The following is a 22,353-nucleotide window of genomic DNA, read 5'->3' as shown; positions in this document are numbered from 1 at the left end:
CGGCCGGGAAGCCATGTAGTCCTCGTGCTCCCCGGAGTCGTAGAGGCGCCAGATGCAGAGCACAAAGTCCATGAGGAGGAGCCCAGAAATCTCGGCACCGGGGCCTGCTCCCAGCCATGAGCTTGCAGGGTCCCTGTGACCTAGGAGGGAGCCTCTCGGGTTCCAGAAATTCTAAAAGAGCTCCACCTCCGGGAGGGGAAGGTCCCTTTGGGAGGCTGGTGCTGTGTGTCCTCAGGGACCCGGCTCCAGAGCTGGGGAGGGGCTGCCCTCCCCCAGGCCCATCTCTCTGCTCCTCCGGCTCTGACCCTGAGAGCACCCGAGAGCCCTGCGACAGGTGGGATCTTCATTAGGGAACATAATCACTGGAGACGAACCTGCTGCCTGTGAGCCTGGCGATGTGAGCACTGTGCGTCTGTGTCCCGGGGTCAGAGCGCACAGTGGTGGCTCTGATCCCGGGACATGGCTCCGGCGCGGCGGGCTGGCCGCTTTCCAGGCCGGTCCCACACCCCCGGCCACTGGTTCACCACAGGACCAGCCGTCCGGGTGACCGGACAGGGCTCCATGGCCTGGCACCGTCATGCTGTGCTTAGTCTCGGGTCGGGACTGCATAATGTATTAAACTAAAATCGATCTGGAAACTCAGGGCTTTCAGAATGGATTGCAATCTAGGAGCTGCTGTAAGACCTTGTACCTATTAGCTTTCCCGCCAGTTGATGTGATGGGTGATGTATTTAAATAAGAGGAATGATGCCTTTGGCACAACTTGTCAATGAATAATAGGCGACCAGTTTCATCTGTCATTTTTTAACAAATGTTATTTCACTTTTATTAATATCCAAAGGAATAGTGAGCAACAGCTGGGCCCGGGGCCGTAGATCAAAATTCAGTTTTGTGGCTAAGTAGTCCTGAAAGTGGGTATTTACAAAGATTCGAGGTCTGAAACAGCCACCCACAAATCAGGCATTTGAAGTTACTTTCTTTCAGAAAGGAAGAATGAGCATAACATTTTGGCTATGAAATATTTCAGCGTGTGGATTCGTACGATACCTTTTATATTTAATTACGAGTTCATTCAAGTCTGTGCAACAACTGAATGTAGTAAATCATAAACAGAGTTCCTGGAGTCAAAAATGCATCTGTTAAGATCACTGGCCCCCTGATGCCCCGACCTAGCCCGCGACCACGTGGAGGCCACCTGCGGAGCCCCGGCCGGTCTGAGCTCCCGTCGCTGAACGGACGTCGTGTGTCTCTGTGTGCGTTTCCTGCAGGCCATGCTCTGCACCTGCCGACAGGTGTCTGCTGCGTGGGAGTTCCGGCGGAGGGTCCGCAGGTGTTCAGTGTTTGAACAAGAGCCGGAGGCAGCTGTGCCGACAGCCCAAGACCATCCCCCTCAACCCCGTGTCCCGGGAATGCCCAGTCCAGTGTAATAGTACGCGTGAACATACCATGTTATCAGTGATGCTTCAAAGTATTTAATAAGGCAGGAGTGGCTCACAATGGGTGCAGAGGTGTGTGGCCCTCACGCAGGGTCAGGACTTCCCGACAGCCCAGGTGTTCCAGGGCCGCCATGAGGTGCCTGGTGGTGCGGGCCTGAAACTCCGGCTCCTGTTGAGACCTTCCCCTGAGAAGCAGGGGCTGCCCCGTGGCTCCGAGTGGGGACACAGTCCCTGGCACTGGCCACTGTCAGGCCGCCCTGGATGCAGAGTGAGCACTCAGGGAAGGCTAACTGGCATCCATTTACATTTTAGTAGAAACGGGTTGGCCAGAGCTCTTTTCTGAGCCCAGAAAAAAAAAAAAGAAAAAAAAACTGCTTCAGGGAGGAAATTGGGGATTTTTGGCATGTGCACACCTAAAAGAGGCATGGAAAGCCAGCTAGAAGCGGTGCCAGGCATGCATTTGTCCCCATGTCATTTTCCCGAGTGTTTGCTGACCCTGGTGTGCGGCGCGGGGTGCGGTGGGCGTGGGAGCCAGGAGCAGGGTGGGGCCCGGGCCCGATGTCGGCTCCGAGGGACACCCAGGGACGCTGCACGGTGTCTGTAGGGGATCAGAGCGTGTTGCTACGGGAGCATGCCACACGGGTTCTCCACCCGGGGACGGCAGTCCTTGGCCATGTGCGGCAGGGGCCGCCATCCAGCCTCCCAGGAGTGATGGTTTTCAGAGCCTGCCAACATCGAATCACGATGCTGTACGTCTGAAGCTAATGTGATATAAAACATCCGACGTACCTCATTTTAGGTTAGTTCCTGATGTCCCTGGAGCTCAATCTCATGTACGAAACGGGTATAATGGCAGCTCACCTCCAGGGTTCGGGTGCTGAGCGGCCTCCTGCACTCGGGGTGAGTGTCCACAGGCCACGGGCTGTGGCCCGGAGGAAAGAGGCGTCCGGGGCCGGGGCCTGGCCGTACGGTTTGGGGCCAGTGGGTCTCCGTGGCCAGGGCCTCTGTGTATGCTGCTCCATACCTTCCTTCCACCCTTCCGGAGGTGCCTCCCGGGCCCCCGTGGGCTGGGCTGATGCACAGCGTGATGCTCCCTGCTTATCCCCTCGCCGTGGTCGGGAGCTGAAGGAGCCCAGGGGCAGCCATCCTCAGATGCTCAAGCCGCCTTTTGAGACGCCCCCGGAGCCCCGTGCACATCCCAGGCAGACGGGAGGAAGCCACAGAACTACTTCCCCTTCGTGGTGCCTACGAACTGTGAGAGTAACAGGGAGCTGCTGGCGCCCTCCGCTCACGTGCACCTGGCTCACCCCGCCTGGGTCCCCAGGAGCCATGAGGGCAGGAACCGCAGCAGCTCCCGGCATGCTGCCTGCCGCCCTCCTCCTTCCAGACCGTCTCACTCCGATAAAGAAGGAGGTTCACAGGCAGGCTGAGCCGAAGACTCCTCAACAGCGAGCACATTTACCGTTTCCGTGGTGCAGCGGAGCGTCACTGAGCCCCGGCCGTCACCCATGCAAGTCAGGGCGTGACCAGGACCGGAGCCCTCGTCCCCCCTGCGCGTCAGAGCCCGTTACCTGTGGCGTGGAAGTCGACTGTGGGGGGGAATGAAGAGGCAAAGCCAGACGCCAGACTTGCAGTCTAGAAATTTGAGACAACACGTCAAATGCAGAATTTCAGAGTATTTAAAAGTCAACATCGTGGCTTCTTTGGACATTAAAATGCCTGAAAACCTCCTGTCCAGACAGCAGGTGGTGTAGCAACTGAGAGGAGAGGTGGCAGCAGAGGGGCCCGTTCCCTGTCTTCACGGGAAGCCAGCCATTCTGGGGGCACTTGCCCATGCCGGGGCCATGGGGGCGTCCCTGCGGCCCACGATGCCGGCCACGCTGGCCCGTGCGGCCAGGATGTCAGCTCCGTTGTCTTTGTTTGGAGGAGAAGCTGCATTCACGGCTGAGCTGACGGGTCTCCATCCTGGCCTGGACTGCACCTGCCAGGCCACCCGACAGTGGCTGAGCTGGGGTCTCCAGGACTGAGGCCTGGCGTCTCCGTGGGGTTTCACGCCAGGATTGAGCAAATGGAAGCACTGAGCACCTTGGCAAAATTGAATTTCAGACCAACAACAGATACTGCGTGGGCTATAATAAAAAAAACAATCATTCTTTGGTTCTCCGGACTTCCAGTGTCACTGGGCGTCCCGTGTGTCATGTGGCAGCATCTTGGGAGCGAGCGCTGGAATGACCCATCGCAGGCACAGAGCACGACTTGGGTTCGGCACTGGCCGAGCTGACCTCGGAGACGCTCGTGTAGGCATAGGCTCGGCGGCCAGGTTTTCCGAAGCTTCGTAAGATGCCCCGTTTCTCAGCCTTTACGTCGTCGTGTTTCCTGTTCAAACATGACGCGCAGACCTCCTAGCGCTTTGGCGCGAAAGGCTGTCGAGTATAGGAGGTGGCGCAGAGGATTTAATACCACATTCATTTGGGATTTAGATTCGAAACGTGTGAAATACGGTTCATGTCCCTCTTGGAGGGAGAGTGTTCGGCTTTAACAGGTACGGTCTCACCTGGAGGCGCCCGGGAATGTCAGCGGGGAGCAGTCTGTGCTTCCCCCGAGCGTTCCTCCCTCCTGCCGCAGGGTGCGAGCAAAGCGGGGGTGGCCGTGGCTGTACGTCGTGTGAGGCCCCCGGGAGGTGGCTCTGTCACAAGGGTGTGGGCTGCGTGGAAGGAGCCCGGGGCCTGGGGGCGGGGCGGTGGGGCACGTCGCAGGCGCTGTCCGTGCGGGTGGCACGCCGACGCAGCCCCGGTTTGCACGCACGGCCCTTTGGTGTCATTCTGAGGTGGAGGGGGGTGGCCTCGTTAGTGGCCTCGAGCTGCTGTTAGCCTGACTTCGGTGCCGTGTAACTCGTAGCGAGAATTCTGCGTTAGGCGTTCGGGCGGCTTCTGCCGAGACTTGATCCTTGGTCCAAAATTAAAACCGTGAGCGTTTCTGTGGCTTTCAGAGAAAAGCCGTCGGCAATCACGGTGGCGGCGGCTGAAAGGCACAGCTGCGCCGGAACGGAGGGGAGGCAGGCGTCACGGCTAATCAGCGTCTTTGTCCTAACGGAGCAGAAATGAATTCTTGATTTAAGCAGCCTTCACAATCCCGTCATTAGGGAAACGGCTGAAACATAGGCTGGAGCGCGCCTTCTTTTTTTTCTTAAAGTAGAGTTTTAAAAATGAGAAGAATCTAGAAACTGGGCAGACCGTCGGAGTGCCAGACGGGGGGCGGGGGGGCCTTAACGTCTCCGGCGAGTTGGCGGCGTCCTGGGAGCAGCTGCCGCCTGCAGGGCCTGAGGCCCGGGACGGCCTGGCGCGTGGCGGCGTGGCTGTGCCCGTGCCAGGGACACGAGTGACCCCAGGGGGCCCCGCTCTACCCGCAGGAGGCGTCCACTGAGCTCGGCACATGGTCAGCAAGCTCCTACTCACAGGTGGACTCGCACGCTTGACCACCGGCCTCCCGCCACCCGGCCCAGCCGTGAATGAGCTCCTGGGCGGCCTTCCCGGGGGAGGTGGCGGCGGCCGGTCCACGCAAGTCTGCAGGCGCCTCACGGACAGAGACGGCAAGACCTGGGGGCAGGAGGCTCGTGACCTGGCCGAGGCTTCCATGAGCCACGAGGGGCCCCAGGGCTGGAGAAGGGCCAGAGCAGAGCCGGAGTGGGGCTGAGCCGGGGAGGACCCCGGGCCGCTGGGCACCGCGTGGGGCAGCTGCATGTTGGCACCGGCGCTTAATAGCAAATCCCGCAGATGCGCCGCTGCCCCCGCCCGGAGCGAGGCCTGCTGTCCCCACCGTCTGAGGAAGCCTCTGTCCTCTTCACACAGACGTGAGGTGGGCTTCCACCGTCCTGCGGGCCGGCCACCGTGGGTGCCCCTCGGCCCTGGGGGTGTGCAGAGGCCTGAGCCCTCCTCACGCCTCCCCGTCCACGTGCTGCCCAGAGTTTGGGCATCTCTGTAGGTCGCATTTGGGAATGAGATTGTCCCCATAAAGGTCTGGGCCCCGATGTGCAGCGGGAACCCCGTGGGTCTGCAGGGGACGCCGCACTGCCCACCGGGAAGGACACGTCCACCCTCCTGCTGCCACGGAGGTGACTGACATGAATATGAACACTCGTGGAAACGCTGCTGGGAGCAGGACCCCTCGGCGTCCAAGCACGACGGATGAAAGCTGGCATTTTGTTTCCTTGGTGTTCACGAGGCAGTAACGGTGTCACTTGATGCCAAGAAATCCGATATTTTCTTAGGAGCAATTTCCCTTTTATGTACAAACACCGTTTTTCCTTTGACCTACTGTTTTGAAGCTGTTCGTTTTCTTATTCCAGGATTAAGGATTTCTTATTCCATGATTCCAGGTCAGCATGATTGGACACAAGGAACCTTCACCCAGAAGGTGTGATTTGTACCCGTACTTGAGAGGGTTTAAAACCCCGAGGGACTCCTTGGCCAGGTCCTTAGGACAAGCAGTCACCCAGTGCGGATGCCTCCAAACAGACCCTGTGTCCCCAGGGCCGTGCCCGGGAAGGGCCGGGACGTGCGGGGTCGGGGGTGCAGCCCCACGGGAGGCTGCCGCCCGGTGACCTCAGACGCTCTCCCCGGGTCCCGGTGTCTGCATCCATCGGGGTCGAGCCCATGGCTCCTGCCTACCCGCAGGGCGACTGGGGCAACAGGGGAGCCGGGAGCCGTGACTCCGCGGACGTGCGCGCCGTCCTGCCCGGCAGCTCTCCCCACCAAGGAGAAATAACGCGTCCCGGAGGCTGGCAGGAAACGCGCCACTCGGGGCCATTGGCGGCCTTGTGGCCACTGCCTCCGCGAGGCGCATGAGGAGCCGTGTCGGCCGTCGAGTCTGCACCACGTATCCCGGGGAGAAAGAGCAGCTCCAGATGGCTGTGACAACACGGGACCCAGCGTGGCGGCTCGCCCCAGGGCATCGGGCGCTCGGCCTCTGGACGGGGCAGTGGTGTCCCCCCAGAGTGGCCCCTCACGCTCCACGGCAGTCGTGGGGGACTGAGCTCTGTCCCTCGGGTCCCCTGAGCGGCCTCAGGATCAGGGCCTGGACACGTGTTCGTCACCTCGGGCCTGGGAGCAGCCGCGACCGGGAGTGAGGGGCCGTCCCAGGAGGAGGGGTAGTTGCCCCGTGAGGTCAGCAGAGCCGGCCTCGTCCAGGAGCTGTGCTGCGGCGCACACGTGGAGGACCCTGGGTGAGTCCAGCGGGTGCCCCTGCTTCTGCACCCAGCAGGCCAGGCCTCTCCCGTCTCCCGGGACCAGCATCTCCTGCTTCCGCCCAGGGTGCCACCCTCAGGCATGTTGAGCGTGTGCAGTGTCCACACGTGGACGTTGTGATTCACTGTCCAAATCCAACCGGGTTAACCGAGCAGGTCTCAGATGTCGTGCAGCCCCGTGGCATGTTGGGGAGGCACGTGCTGGGCCCCGGGGCCCCCGGGCAGCCTGGGGACCCTGTGCCTCCTCTGGGAGTGAAGGGTCGGTGTGCTGTGCTGGCAGAGGAGGAGCGGGGGCTGCCGAAGACCCTCGACTGGCGACCGGGCCTGCGCTGCAGCCAACGGTGGGTCCTGAGACCCGAGCGGGGGTCCAGGGGCGGCTGGCTGGGCAGCAGGTCCGTGGAGCATCCGCAGCTTGGATCTGGCTCAGGTTGTGATCTCAGGGGTGCAGGAGGGAGCCCCAGTCCCCGCACCTGGCCCCCTGCCCCCCCCCCCCCACTCACACGCAGGGGCGCTCTCTCTCTTTTTCCCTGTCTCTCAAATAAATAAAGTTTCAAAAAATAAAATAAATAGAAGCCAAACGTCCATCAACTTCCGTGAGTGCGTGAGTGCGTCTCCCCGGGGTCCTCGGCGCCCCGTGTCCCACCCGCCCGAAGACGCTTCTCTCATCTCCCCGGCCCCTTCGCTGGGGGGTCTTGTCCTCCCAGCCACCCCAGGCGGCGCACTTGCTCTTGCTCCGAGGAAGGCGAGTGCAGGATCCCCTCTGGGTGGGACACTGGCCGGGCAGAGCTGAGAGGTGGCAGGGGAGCAGGGGCGCCCGGCTGCCTGGCTGCGCCTCCTGGGGGCACGACTCCTCCTCTCCAGCCTCCTTTCCCCACTGAGAACGTGGAGGCTACCACGGCCTGAGCATGCCGGGGGGCGGGGGGGGGGGCTGCAGGGAGACGCTGCGGCCTGTGTCCCTCCCTGAGGACCCGAGTGTCGAGCGCTCCTGCGACAAGGGAGGTGGACCTGTGGCGTTGAAGGGAGGCCGCCACGGCTGACCCGAGGCCCTTCCTAGATGCCTGGGGGGCACGGCACACCTGCCTGGGTCGCGCTGCCTCTGGGGCCTGTCCGGGCCCTTGGGTGGCTCCCGAGTGTGTCGGCCACTCACCTCAGATGCACACCCTGCACGCGTGGGACCGGGTGTCGGCTCTGAAGGAGCGGGACGGCACCAAGCCACCAAAATTCTGGTCCGGCTTCGTGCCAGCCCATGCCAGAGGTCACGGAGGTCATCAGGTTTCGGCACAAAAGACAAATGACGCCTGGGGAGGGTTCAGTCCGAGAGGCAGTGAGTGCCCGGCCTGCCCGGAGCCGGGGGTCACTACCTCCGGGCATGACAGTGAAGACCAGATTCATCCAGTACATTTGGATGTGTCGCGGAGGGTCTTCCCGTCCGTGGTGCGCTTCTGCTCGTGCAAGGGGAACGCACGAGTGTTCATGCGAGGCCGGGCGAAGCCCTGACGGGTCGCGCGGGGTCCGTACCGTCCCGGCGCCGCCCGGCGAGGCAGCTTGGCATGGACGGGGACACGGGCGCTGCGGCGAGGCGGCCCACAGCCGGCCGGGTTCAGAAGGTCTGGGTGTGGAGCCAGCGGAGCGGCCCCCAGGCAGCGCGGCCGGAGCCCCGGTGATGCCAGCGCCGTCCGGTCGGGACGCCGGACCCGCTGCGAGGAGAGCAAACACGGGCTGCTTGCGTTTCCCCTCGGCTCGTATCCTGGTTTTTATTTTAACTGTGAGGGTTTCGCCTGGTTGAGTTGCTTCCCGCCCGTGTCCCATCGGGGCCTGTCTGGTAAAGGGCAGGAGCGCAGAACACGCAGTTAATCCTTCCCACCCTTGAGACGCAGGACTGATCTGGAACCAACGCACCATCACGCGGGGACCACGTCCTCCAAAGGGTGATGTGGGCCCCTGTGCCCAGCGCGGTGACTATGCGGCGGAGCCCACGGCTGGGTGCTGGCGGCTGGGCGGGCTCCGTGGGGCTGTGGCGTCCGTGCCACCCCGTGCCCGGCCTGCGTGTGAGCTGAGCTCTCATGCATGTGATGTCCACCATCCGTCGTCCACGTTCGTGGTGTCAGAGCACGCTCCGCGTGTGCCTTGTGTGCCGTGTGCACGTGTGCGCAGCTCGGGGGAACCGGATCAGAGGTGGAAGGTCAGCGGTCTGGGTTGTGCGTCACATTGCATATGGTTCCAAACAACTGGATGTGTAGCTGCCTCCACTTTCACGTCCCACAAGATTGGCTCATCTGACTGGCCAGGGCTGAACTGGGTCACCCACGGGCGGGAAACACACGGCTGGCGAGGGCGCAGAGCTGTTGTTAGCCGCGCGAAGGGGGCGTGGTCAGGCCGCGCTGAGCGCTTCCCGTAGGCTCTCTCTTGAGACACTTGACCAGTTCAGGCCTTTATGTTCCTACATGAAAGTTCGATACATACGACTTTCAAAGGCAATGGCTAGGAGGTCCCCCAAGATGAGGTTCTGCAGACGGGCAGGCGGGCGGGCGGTGCGCCCCTCCCGATGCCGACCTCTCCTGACGTCCTGTGAAGTCACGGACGATGCCCACTGGTTGGATTGGAGACGGCGAGGGCCTGTGTGGGGATCGCTGTGCCCTGGAGTGAACCCTTGTGCAGAGCACAGCACGGCCCCCCGCACGGAGTGTCCCGAGCAGGGGCAACTGTGGGATATCTGCCCCAAGACTCCCTCGGCAATATTGAAAGCCTGCGTAAACGCACCTGAAAGTTACATGTACAGAAAACGTGCCCAAGCGACGACACGTGCGTTACAGACACCATGTGTTTCCTAGAGGGTCCTTACCCGGAGCTGGCGCCTCCCGTGGAGACGGGTGTCCACGCCTCTCACCTCTGACGGGGTGTGGCATGCAGCACCCGGGGCCGCGCGGGGGACCAGGGCCGCGGTCCGAGATGGGGCCACCGGGGTAGAGACCGCGGCTCTCCGCAGGTGTGTGGCCTCTGGGGCCGGGTGACCCCCGAGACCTCCCACCCTCACACGACGACGTCCCTGCAGCAGCGGCAGGTCTGCGGCGTCTGTGGTGTGTGCGAGGAAGCAGCTGAAAATCTATGCTAGGGACCTAACCCGCAGCCTCCTCCCAACAGAAAGAAACAAAATTCACGCTTGGGAGCAAACTGACCTAAAATTAATCAGTATGAAGCATTAACCCGGTAGCTGCGGGCTTTGAATGTCGGTGAAGGAGGCCTCAGGGTAGAACAGTGTAGACGGTGGGGGAAGCGCCACCCCCGGCGGCCCGGGCGGCCAATGGGTGATGCAGGAAGCTGGCAGTGGCCTTGGGGAGCCGCGTGTGACCAAGCTGCAGACAGAGGCTGCAGACTCCTGACTGGTTCAGCCCGAGGTGGCGCTGGGCCCCACGGTGGCGCTGCCTGAGCTGGCGCTGTGTTCGGGGAGGGTGCCCACGGCGGGGGCGGCGCCCGGGTGAAGCTGGAGATGCGTCTGCCCCTCAGCGTACTAACGACGACTCTGTCTCTCTCTTGCAGAGGAAGAGGGCGGGGACCTGGTGCAGCCAGGCATCAGCTTTCCGGGGCCGGCGGAGGACGATCTAGGTACAGTACCCACCTGTGCCCTGGTGAGGCGCAGCCCGGGCGGGGGACCCTCCCCTGTGAGCATGTGCGTGGCTTCGGCATGGCCCCCAGAAAACACTGAGCGAGACGCGGCGAACATCCTGAACGAGTGGTTGGTGGACGTCACAGGCGCTGTGGGTGAGGACGCGCTTGCCTCGGATCATCACGGATTAGTCACTAAGCTGATTACGACGAGGCATGAATTATCATGAATTACCGTGAATTATTGTGAATTATGAATTATTACGAACGAGCACAGTTAGTGTCACCAACACACGTGCATGACGGCTCGTCTCTCCCTTGTCCTTTATGACCGCGACTTACCCTGAGTGTATTTGAGGAAGGGAACAGGTCCTGACTTGGGGCCTTTTTGTGGCTCTTGTACCTACCGGAGACCCTGAGCGCCGAGTGTGGGCGCTGGCTCAGCCCCGTGAGGTCCTGCTGGGGCCACTGTTCCTCGGTGCTGGCCTGAGTCGCGTGGGAATGTCATTTTTATGCCACCACAGATGCGGTAACGGGAGGGCCGCCCTTGTCCGTGACCGCTTGGCGTGGCTCCCCTGATGTGCCGGGGGCCAGCGCGTCCGTGAGACACGTGCACTATTGAGTAAATTCAACGCCCAGACGTAGGTGAGGAGATGCCCCCACCGGTGGCTCCGGGCTCCCGTCCCCCAACCTACGAGGCCGTCACTGGGCCCAAGAGTTCCCAGGTCGCTGCCAATGGCCCTGGGCTGTCTCGGCGCTCGGGCCTGGATTATGGATCTCAGGATGATTCCTATTTGAATTTTCCCTGATGTATTTTAGATCTCAAGCCGGTGAATCTGTTGTGTGTCTGATTGGCTTAAAGAATCATGCCATAAATTGAAGGAGCCCGTGTGTATGAAGCTGTGATTTCTCTTAAAGAAAATCAGTGGCAAAAAAAAGAGGTTTTGATTAAATTCTGAATGCAGGTGTAGTTCCAAAGGAATGACGGCACACTTCCCGGTGATCGAGTTCAGATCGTGTTTCTGACTTGTCCTCCTCAGCCGCCGTTCTTCCCTCGGGAATGTGCAGACCACATGTGCTCGTTACTAGGAAGCCGTCCCGACTTTCTCGCTTGAATTGTCTGGTGGCGCCCGCTCAGGCGGGGAGGCGTCCGGCGAGCACACCCGGCTCCTGCGTCGCTGAGCTGCACATCGCTCACCTGCACCTCGCAGTGTCCGAGCAGTCCCGACGCACGGACGTGTCCCCAGTGCGCGACCTTCCCTGGGAGAATCTCTCAGAATGGGGCCGATGCACCAAAATAGGCTCTGTGGTCACGGAGCTGCGAGGCTGGACACGCGGCATCGGGGGCGCCCGTGGGAGAGCCAGGGCCAGGCGGCCTCAGCGGGTGCTCGACCACCTCGGTGGCGGTGCCTTCCTCAGCCGGCACAGCGCTCTCCTGGCTCTGATCAACACGGGATGGCCCTGTGGGAGGCACAGGGCACCCAGCAGGGGCACAAAACCACTCACGGTCCTGGGAATTGTCTGGAAACATGGGTCCCGCGCATGTTCTTCCTGCCGGGCCCCAGACCCCTGCAGTCATGGGAGCCGAGCGTGGACGGATGCACTCGGGGGTTGACAGGTCCGTGCGTCCTGCGGTGGCCTCTCGGGCGCCTGCCGGGCTGCCTCTGTGTGCGGCGTTCGCAGGGAGGCACCCATGCGGAGGACAGGCTGGGGTGTACGGGGAAAAATGGTAGGATGTGCACAACATAAAACCATTGTGACCATTTCCAAGTGTCTATTTGGGGGCACGGCCGACGCTCACTGCGGGATGACCATCAGCAGCCCCCCCAGGACACTCTGTTTCTCTGGGTTTGGCCGTCGAGCCCCGCAGGATGGGCTTGTCACCCGGACAGTGTCCTCAGGCTCAGCCGTGTGGCAGCGAACGACAAGGTCTCCTCCATCTCCGGGCTGTGCCTGGTCCAGCACGAGGGCCGGCCACGCTCCCTTTACCTGTCGTCCTGTCGTGGACCTCAGCTGGCTTGGTCCCTCGCACGATGGTGAATGACGCCACCGGGTGTGCAGGGCGCCTCGGAACCTCGCGCTTACCCCGGGAGGGGAACAGCCGGATTGCATGGGACCTCGACTTCCAGTCCTGTTTTGAGAGCCTCCATACTGCTTGGAGACAGAAAGAGCGGGGTGAGCTGTTCCCCAGGTCGGGCCTGAGGGCACGGTGGTCACAGAACACCCAGGAACCGCAAGGTTGGGGAGACGTTGGTCAGGAAGGGAAACGGGGATGGGGACTGTTGGCCGGGGGCGTCCCCAGACAGCTGGGCTTCCCACGGGAGGAGGCGAACGCACAGGGGCAGTGGGGACGGTCACAGGAGGTCTCCCGGATCCGGATGTGCACCTGCATCAGCAATGGCTTCCAGCCCACTGACAGGGACCCTGGGCCTCAGCCGTGGTGGTGACCAGCCGCTGCCTCGATGAGGAGTCAGAAGTAGGGGGGCCTGGTCCCCGTGCCCACAGGCGCTGGTGTTCCCGAGCGGGGCCGTGCATGGGCCCCGGGGAGGACGCAGCCGCCAGAGGCCGGCGAGGATGCTTGACGGGGTGGACAGCAGGCCGGATGGAGGGGAGGGCGGGCGCCGTCGGCACGGGCTCCCGGTGCGGCTGCGGTAACCAGTCAGGAGCAAACACCACCTCCTGCCCTGCTGTTTCTGGCACGGAGGCTGCCGTGGGCCCCCGTCCACGGGGCGCTGGACCATGGGGTTTTACAAGCCCTTTCGGCTCGGCCGCGTGGCTCTCACATTCTGCAGCACCAGGTCCGGGTGGGGAGCCCCTGCGAGGCCCTGCAAGCTGTGGTCGTGGGCGGAGCGAGCGCCATGCCCTACACGCTGAGGCCTGTGCTGCGACCCGGCGCGGCTGCGTCCACGGGGCCACGAGGCCGCCTTTGCTCTGGTCCCTTCAAAACTGCAGTGTTTCTGTCCGCCGACCAGCCTCCATCGGGACAGGCAAGCAGTTCCGGCTGGAAGACCCCAAACTGTCTCTAGTGGCAGAGAATTTAGAAGGAAACAGAAGGATCGCCACCCCCAACCCCCGTCCCGCCCTGTGCTGTGACGCCTACGGGCGCGTGCTCCGAAGCCCACATGTTATCGGGTCTGGAAATGATTGTACGAGGCGGCAAGTGCATGAAAATAGGAAGATCAAGGAGGTTTCTTTGAAATCAATCTCAAGTCAGTGATAAAGTGAATCGATTGAGCACATTGACCAGGGCGACGACAGACGAGGAAAACCCACTTCTCCAGGGGAAGCGTCTGAGGGAAGCTTCAGACACAGGGAAATCCAATTGCTCGGCCAGGACTTCTGCGAGCCTGGCCCGTTGCAGGCGCAGTTCTGTGTGCAGTGCCCCGTCTCCGTTCTCCCGAACGTTCCCTTTAAATCGGTTGCGGAGAGCCGGCCCTCGGCCAGCATTTCCAAGGACTGTAGTCGACCCGGACGGCACTGAGAAGTCAACCTCAGCGGCAAAGTGAGACTTTTTTTTTTTTTTTTTTTTTTTTTGCAAAGTGAGACTTTTAAACAGGAGATCAAGTGACCAAAGGGCAGCAGGGACACAGCACGGAGCAGCACGGGGGCGTCTGCAGCGTAAACGGTGCTGGAGCCCCAGGTGCTGAGTGCCAGCGCCCAGAGCCCGCCGTGCACAGCCCCGGGGGGGCGGCCTTCCCGTCCCCACGCGGCGCCGGCCTCCCGCAGGCCTGCACGGCACCTACTGCCAGCCTGGCTCGCACTGTCGGACGCCAGGACCTGCTTTCCGAGAGCCCCCTCTGCACAGGTTCATGGTTTACGGGGACGTGTGTCTTTGAGACTGAGTGGGCGTCCACGACTACTTCCTTCGGGGAAATTCCTAGAAACTGTGACAACAGTGCCAGGTTTCTGAAGAGGCAGCGGTGTGTTCCCTGCACGCTGCGTGTCCGGCGCCCGGTCTCCATCCTTCCCACCTGCCCGCTGCCCACGGGGACCCAGAGGCCACAGGCGACTGCACCGCTGCTCCGTGCGGGACGTGCTGTCCCGTGTGCAGGAGAGGCGGGAAGGGCTGAATGCCAGTGACGGGAGCATCCTGAAAGAGGAATTTTACGGGACTGTTTCACATAAAAACATCATTGCCATACAAATAAATCAGAATTAGTTTTAAAGTGAGTGATATTTATTACTTGTGGAAATTAGGATATTAGGAATTTGATTCTAAATTTCTGGGATGCATTACCTAGCTTTCCCCCTCAATTTCTGCTTTTAATTTGCACGATTACTTTTTTTTAAGATTTTATTTATTTATTCCTGAGAGACACAGAGAGAGGCAGAGACCCAGGCAGAGGGAGAAGCAGGCTCCATGCAGGGAGCCCGATGCAGGACTCGATCCCGGGACCCCGGGGTCACGCCCTGGGCTGAAGGCAGACGCTCACCCACTGAGCCGCCTGGGCATCCCCACCATGCACAATTTCTAAGCGTAGGACTGTCCCTCTTCCCCGGTTGTTCCCTTCTTCAAACAGTGAGTCGTCACGGCCTCACGTGTGCCTCCGTGCGTGCACACCTTTGTCCTGGTCTCTGGCAGGGGTCAGTGGTGCTCATGACGCCAGGTGCCTCCTCAGGACGCCCCTGCCTGCTCCAGGACCAGCACAGTCGCCTGATTTCCCCATGACTTTGATTCCTTAAATATTTGTTTGCTTTATTTCTTTTAAAAAAGAGTTAACAAAATACTTCCCACCTCCTAGATGGGGTTATGAAGATTAGACCAGATCTGATGATATAAGGCCCTTGGCAAGATTTGTCACGGTGAGTGTTCAGCGAGCGTTCGCTTGCACCGCGGTGATCACTACTGGGAGCCCAGCGCTGTCGAGCTAACCCAGGTATAAGGGGCTGAGTTTCGGAAGCGCACGGGGATGCGCGTGTACAGACCGAGTGCAGGGAGACACACGCGATGCTCCCCCGACATCCCCGATGCTCCAGGCTCTGGACGTCCCCGACAGGCTCTGGAATTCCTTCCGGAACAGGATTTCCATGACAATGAAATTTATTTGCAAATTTTGCTCACCGGAAACCTGGACTTCCAGGGTCGTTTTCAGATTCTGCGGGTCTTCTGTGTGTACGGCTCTGTCTCTCCACACGCTCACGACTCATCGGCACGCTCATGTGCAAGTTGCCTGGACACTGGGTCAAAGGAACCCCCCGTGGCACCCATCATTTGGTCGGAGAGGACATGGAGACAGGGCGGGCCGGGCCGGAGGACGTGGCAGCTTGCTGGTTTATGGAGACGTTGGCCTGTGGCTGTGAGCGGGGCTTCTGGAACGTGGGAAATGAAAGGTCAGCGTTGGGCGGGGGGGAGCCGGACCATCTGACCAAATGTCAAGCAGCTGGGGAACACTGCGGTTTGTGAAGAGTAAGAAGCAGCAGATGCACCGAGGTCGGGGCTGCTTTGCACCAATTCTCAATGGTCGTCCCGCTGCGACTTCGTTGGCGACATCAGGAATGAGGCGCTGCCCGCTGCTTGTCAGGACACGTGGCGGAGCCAGTGCAGGAGGCGTCCGTCCGTGGCCAACCTGCCAGCCTGTTGGGCCCCATGCGGGGGTCAGGGCTGAGCTCAGATCATCAGAACCGGGGCCACTCTGACCAGCCACCCCTGGCGGGACCCTCCCACAGCTCAGATACCCCGCCCCATGCGGGACGGCACGTGTCACACACCACACGCGGCGTCCCGTGCAGCTGGTTCACAAACAGGAGGCAGGCTGTGCGCTGGACACCTGGGGTGGGATGGAGGGTCATGTGGCTGGTAACGGGTTGCAGGTAGGAAGTCCTGCGCCCCCGACCGCAGCCGGGAAGGGAGCCGAGACTCATCCGGGGCTCCCTGGCACTGGCCCCGCAGGCCTGCGTGGCGTCAGCGCACACACCCCGTGGCCCCAGGCTCCGCAGGAAAAGCCCAGGGTCCAGAGACGGCAGGAGAGCCCGTTACACACACACACGGCTTGGTGCTCTCAGGTACCTCAGAGGAGACAAATGTGGATTTATGCTCCCAGGAAAATGTGTTTAGGATTTTATCTAGAGAGAAAGGGAGCATGCAAGCCGGGGAGAGGCAGAGGGAGGGGAGAGCAGAGTCCACAGAGCTTGGAGCCTCACTCAGGGCTCGATCCCAGGTCCTGAGCCGAAACCGAGGGCCAGATACTTAATCCAGGTGCCCCCTACACTAAAATGTCAAATAAAATAACACCCTGCCAACGTGAAACTAGCCCAGGAATTGTATTACACTCACCCTGAAAATAAAACCAAAGTTGTTTATTTTATGTGATTTCCTCGGCAGAACATCATCAATTACATTAAATGTCACCGTTCCTACACGTTGTGGCGAATCACGAAAGGTATTAGGGATGGAGGTCAAAGCTGGAGTGTATCTGATTCCCCTCTTAAACCGTAGCACCTTGGTACTTCAGTCTGGTTGTGAGAACTCGAGCCCCGCAGCCGGGTTGCACACGTGCCCCGGGCACGCTTTCGAGGGAAGCCAGCAGCTCAGAGCAAACGCGGAAACAACAGCCCCGCCGCAGGTCAGTGATCACGAACAAGTCCCAGGGCTGCCAGTCCAGCTGAGCAAGGCTCCTCCTAGGAGTTCTGGAAACCAGCTGGTGACAGACGTCCCCGGCCTCCAGCCGCGGTGTCCCCGGCCCTCACAGCTTCTGCGTGCCAAACCGAGAATGACTTGGACACGTGGCCTGAACATCACACGTTTCCTAAGAAAAGAGGCGATCCGAGTGTGTCGATGCCTACAGCAGTGGGGACCCCGGCCGGGACGCGGCACACGTGCCACGCTGTCCTCTCGAAGGCGTGAGGCATCCGGGGTCTATGCGGCCCAGCCCGGCCGGTCGGGAGTCCTCGTGGATGTGCCATCTCTGCACAGGCCGCCGCCGCCACCGCAGCGCTTATCCCTGGGTGTTTGCTGTCCCCAGAGCCGCCCCTGTGTGCACAGCAGCCCTCGTGCCGCGGCACGTGCCGGGAGCCGTGGGAGCCCCGGGTGCAGCCGCCTCCCTCCCTCGGGGCTCGCCAGCTGTACCCAGTCCTCCCGGCCAAGAGGACCGCGTGGTATAAGCCGCCCTAGAGCCACGCGGCATCGCGGAGACAACCCCGCTCCTGAGATCGCGTGGAAATAAGCGTGGCCAGACGCCCGCACACCTGACCACACGTGACCCCAGGCTGCAGGAGCCGCTGACCAACCAGCCGTCCGTCCGTCCAAGCATTTGCTCATTAAGTACGTACTGAAGCCCAGCTACGCACGAAATACTAGACGTTGAACCAAAGGATGTGAATAGCCCCACGTGTCGTCTCTAAATCCTTTCAAAACGGCTCCTTTAGGCTGCAGAGCTCTTAGGTCTAATCCAACACGCACCCGAGCCCGTCCGCGCGAGCAGCACCTAAGGAGACAGCGGGGTGTGTGGGGGGGCTGCTGGCGACGGGCCGCAGAGCGTCCGCCGGGCCTCACGCCCAGCGCGGGGCCGCCTCCCTGCCGACCTGCCGCTCCAGCCTAGCAGCCTGCTGAGCGGCCCGGGGGCTCTTAAATGTCACCGAGGAGCTTCTACCTTGTCATTCCTCATGCGCAGTCTGCAGGTGCAGTTTAAACTCCAGGTTTAAAGCTCAGTGAGATTTTGTAGAGCAGACTGAGGCTGCAGGCGGACCAAGAGAGCCGTGTGTGTGGCACATGCTCCGCGGGGGACCGTGACCGGACGGCGTGCACAGCGCGAGCACGAGGGTCCGCGCCAGGGTGCAGCCGGGCGGGCGGCAGGTGCCCAGCGTCTGTGCCTGCCATCCCGGGCGCCTCGGGGGCTCCAGGCCCAGTTCTTGGCACTTCGCCTGCCCCGAGCGGCTTGACCTGTCCTCCCCGTAGCCCCGCAGTGAGTGGTGTGTTCGGGGGCGGCGGTGAAGCCCCGCGTGAGCCTGCACACAGGCCGGGGGGGCACGCGTGTGTGGGGGGGACCCCAACGCGCTGTGAGCTCTGCCGTCCACGGTGCACGGCGCCTCTCTCCAGGTATGTGACAGGGACCTGACGGGAGCACCCGGCCTGGGAACCTCCTGGGGGGCACGGGGGGAGCCCACGTCTCTCTGTGCAGGTGGACGGGGCGCCGTGGTCAGCACACGTGCGCCCAGGCCCTGGGGGGGGCATCCGTGGCTGCGTGCGAGCGCAAAGCGCCGTGTGGCGAGACACCGGGATGCGGCTTGTGCGGAGCAGCTGAGCATCCCGACCGCGGCCAGGGAGGAGCCCCCGGGAGCCGAGACTCACCTGGCTGTGTGCGAGGCAGCCACCAGAGGACGGCCCGAAGGAGCGCGTGTCCCGCCCACGACGCCCAGGACCAGTGTCTCAGACGTGGCAGCAGCCCCTGTGAGTCCCCCGGGGGCCTCTGTGTTGTTTAAGGAGGAGGAGAGGCCACGGGTGTCCCCACACATCACCCCGGAGCAGGAGCAGCGAGAAGCCGCTGGTTGGGGGCTGACCGCCCGGGACGGGCCTCGCGCTTGCCTGTCTTGCCGCTCCGGCCACGGATCCGTGGGTGCATCTGCTTCGTTCTCGGTGCTTGAAGGTGACGTCTCCTGGGCTCACCCAACAGGCCTCCCGGTCCCCACGGCTGGGCACCCAGACGAGCTTCACGGCACGGCCCAGCCATTCTGCAGGGCTGACATGCCTTAGAAGGAACTTTTGAGGCTGCCCACGTCCTTGTTTGCAGACTGAGGAGGTGAGCGCCCGCCTGGGAAGCCTGCAGAGGCTGGAGCGGGCACCCTGGTGACCCAGCTGTGAGCCCGGCTTCTGCTGGAACACGTGCACCCCAGGGTCAGCCACCCACAGCACCCGTCCCCCAGCCTGCAGACCCCATGGCGGAGGCTGGGACGGTGCCATCAGCCCCATGGGCCCTGGTGTGACCGACCAAGCAACTGTCTGTCGATGGCAGGTTGGGCTAGAGCTGCCCCACGTGGACGGAGCCGTGGTGAGCGCACACGGAGCTGGCGGGGCAGTGGCCTCCCCGCAGAGGATGGAGGGCCCCCCAGGGGGCCGAGCCTAAACACGGGAGGATTGCAGAGCTGATTGCCTGGGCCCCCAGGGCAGACACCCTGACCCTGACCCACGGGAGGAGGGCCGGGTGGGGTGAGCAGAGGGCCGCCCGCGGGAAGAGGACCTCTGTCACCAGCTGGTGAGGGCTCCAGGCACACTGGGGGCAGGGGGGGAGGCAGTGACAGGGCAGAGGGGCGCATGGGGCACCCGCAGGATTGCTCCCCGGGGGAGCAGGCCACCTTGGTCAGCGCGTCGTGACCCGGGGCACCTGGGGGGCCGGCCGGAGCAGCCGAGGTCTGTCCTTGGCCAGAGCGGGGCCTCTGTGTGTCCCCAAGAGTGCGTCTTGCCCTCGGGCCACCGGCTGCTGCCCCTGGTTCACTCAGAACAGGGGATGGGACTTGGTGCCCCGTCCTGCATCTCACGTCCCCCCTCATGTTCTTCAGACCGGTCAGCCCACAGCACCAGGTGAGGGTGGGCTTCCTCTGTGGCCCAGGACTCTCGCTTCACCACAAGGAAGGGCAGGCATTCCCGCGTGTGCTCGTTGGCAGCGGCATCACTCCGTGGGGTGATGGAGCCTCCGTCGGCTTCTGCCTTCGGGCCGTGTGTTCCTTGGCTGTGGCAGATGACGGTGCTTGAGGAGTGAACTCGTCAGTGCACGTTACAGATGGAAAAGGCGAGCGACGTGATCCATGATTTGGTGCCAGACGTGCAAGGGCCTGGGACGGTGCACACCGACACGGGCACTGCCCCGCAGACGTGCCGCACGCCCGCCCTGGGCACGGCCCTGTTTTCCAATACGGAGACGGAGCCTCGGAGGGTTGATGGCTCGCAGCCCAGGTCAGCAGCCAGTGCCCGAGCCGAGGCCTGGACTCGGGTGTCCTGGAAGCTCCAGGGATCCACGCGCCTGGGGGCAGGTAAGGGGCACTTGACGTCTCCCTGCCGTTGCCGGGGACTCGAGTCAGTGGCTGAGCCGCTGAGAGCTCCTCCTTGGCGCCCGCATGCTGTCAGCATCACGCGTCCATTCTGCGGCTGTTCTGAGGATCCAGCATCCCGTCTGGGGACCGACACGTGTGTAAGTGCCGAGAGCCGCCCGCCAGCATCGGGGCTCAAGGACACGTCAACTGTGATGTGTGCACAACACACAGGATTTCGGACAACATCAAGGACAGGAGTTGACTTATCCTGACACTGCACTTGCTCCATCCTACGTGCAAAGACCAGCGTGTCATGAATACCCCGTGTCTACACAGAAACCTCTGTTTAAATCTCCAGGCATCTGCCCCTCCAGCGCCACAGCGGCTCCGGGAGGACCTGCTGTCTGCGGCCTGGTACTTGGCATGATGAAGCTTTTTGACCCAGTTTCCAGATCCAGGGACTTAGGGGGAGGAGGGCTCTTGTCTGGCTCCATGTTTTGTTTCCTCTTCAGTAGGATTCTTGGCTCCAGGGGCCCACCCTGTACCTCTGTGCTGGGGACGCCCCAGGCTCCGCCCTGTCCTCCCCTTTGCCTCAGGACCCGGAGGTGGAGACGCCATCAGGCCGCAGGAGCCGGTCCTGGGGGCAGCCAGCAGCACAAGGCACTGGAAGTCCTTCTCAAGGCTGGGGGGGTGAGCTGGGTGGGCACCCGGGTCCCAGAGAGTCCCATGCTCCAGTTTGCACAGCAGAACCCGCCTAGGATCGCCTTGCTCTAGGCCTGGCTTCCGGTGTGCAGAGGCGGAGGATGCAGTCAGCGGCCTCGTACGGCACCAGCCCTGCAGGCCACCGCCCACCATCAGCCGTGCCAGAAGGAACGGGCAGTGAGTGTCGTCCCGTTGCAAGAGACCCCCACGTGTCTGCTCCCTGCCTGTGTAATCGCGGCTCCTTACCGAGCACCAGGCAGGTACACAGGAGACCATCTGCTGTCTTCTGGCCCAGACTTGCTGCGACGTGCAGCAGGACTGGCCGGAATAGCTCAGGGAACCCTTTGGCCAAGTCAAGTGCGCCAGTAATTCATCACGTGCTGATTAGTCCTGGGCTGCGGCCAAGCCCAGTGAACAAGAGCCAGAACCTGACCTTGAGGCTCAGAGGGCAGCGAAGGACATAAGCACAGACTCGTAGCCCAAGGGGGACACGCAGGGAAAGTGCTTGGGATGAGAAGTGCAGGTGATGGTAAGGCATGGCACGGCCGGCACGTCACGGCCCGGGACGCAGCCCTGTGCTGACCCCGAACCCGCAAACACGGCAGGTGACCTGGAGAGGGGGATGGGGTGCAAGTTCATGGACCTTAATATTAGGCGGTCGTCTTGGACCACAAGGTGGGTGCGGTGAGGCTGCGGCTCCCTCGGGGACCAGAGGATCCCCACTAGACACACGTGACGTGTGCAGGCACCAGCCGCGGCCGGCCGTGAGGATGGACGCCTGGCGCCAGGCGGGAAGGCCGGAAGGGGCAGGAAGACGGTTCTCGCCAAGTCTCTGCCCTGACGCCCTGTTCACCCAGCGAAATCCGTCTCCTACTCTGGAGCCCCACACACCGAGATGAACACGTGCGTTGCAGTTGGGGGAGTGCGTGGTCTGTTTTCACTCAATAGGCTTCATCATTTTGGGCCACTGTAGGTGCACTTAAAGGTTGGACAGAAAGTCTAGAGCCCCCGCCCGCCGCGTTCCCTAGTATCCGGTCTTGCACCAGCGCCGTACATTGGACATAGTCCGTGCACCACTGTGGCCCATTGTCGCCGACCGACACGTGTGGTTCACACGTGTGTGCTCTCGGTGCTGTGCGTTGGGTGTGTCTGCAGACACCGGTGTCACGGTCACCATCACAGGGCCCCACAGGGCAGGCTCACGGTCCCAGAAGCCCCCCCACGCTCCACCCTCCCCCCCAACCCCGGCAGCCCCCGGTCCTCTGTGTCCTAGAACCGGAACCAGGTCACATGTGGCTTCTTCAGCTCATGAGACACATTTGGTGTTGCTCCATCTCACTTTGTGGCTTCATAGCTCGAGTGTTGTCCCTCGGTGACCATAGTCTGCGCTCTGGACCACGGCTGGCT

The 22,353-nt window shown here is 62.1% G+C and overlaps 1 protein-coding gene across 15 annotated transcripts in view; it reads left to right on the top strand.

The window, feature by feature from the left end:
- Positions 1-22,353, top strand: part of DLGAP2 (DLG associated protein 2) — a 697,194-nt gene that overhangs the window by 524,049 nt on the left and 150,792 nt on the right. For all 15 annotated transcript variants that reach the window (XM_077884865.1, XM_077884877.1, XM_077884866.1 and 12 more), the window contains one exon: positions 10,216-10,281. In XM_077884865.1, coding sequence (XP_077740991.1) covers positions 10,216-10,281 — 66 coding nt within the window. The remainder of the gene's footprint in view (positions 1-10,215; positions 10,282-22,353) is intronic.

Source organism: Canis aureus, chromosome 36, assembly GCF_053574225.1.
Source record: "Canis aureus isolate CA01 chromosome 36, VMU_Caureus_v.1.0, whole genome shotgun sequence".
In the NCBI taxonomy this organism is placed as follows: domain Eukaryota; kingdom Metazoa; phylum Chordata; class Mammalia; order Carnivora; family Canidae; genus Canis; species Canis aureus.
The sequence above is the reverse complement of the archived record's forward strand: the minus strand, read 5'-3'. Positions and strand labels throughout refer to the sequence as shown.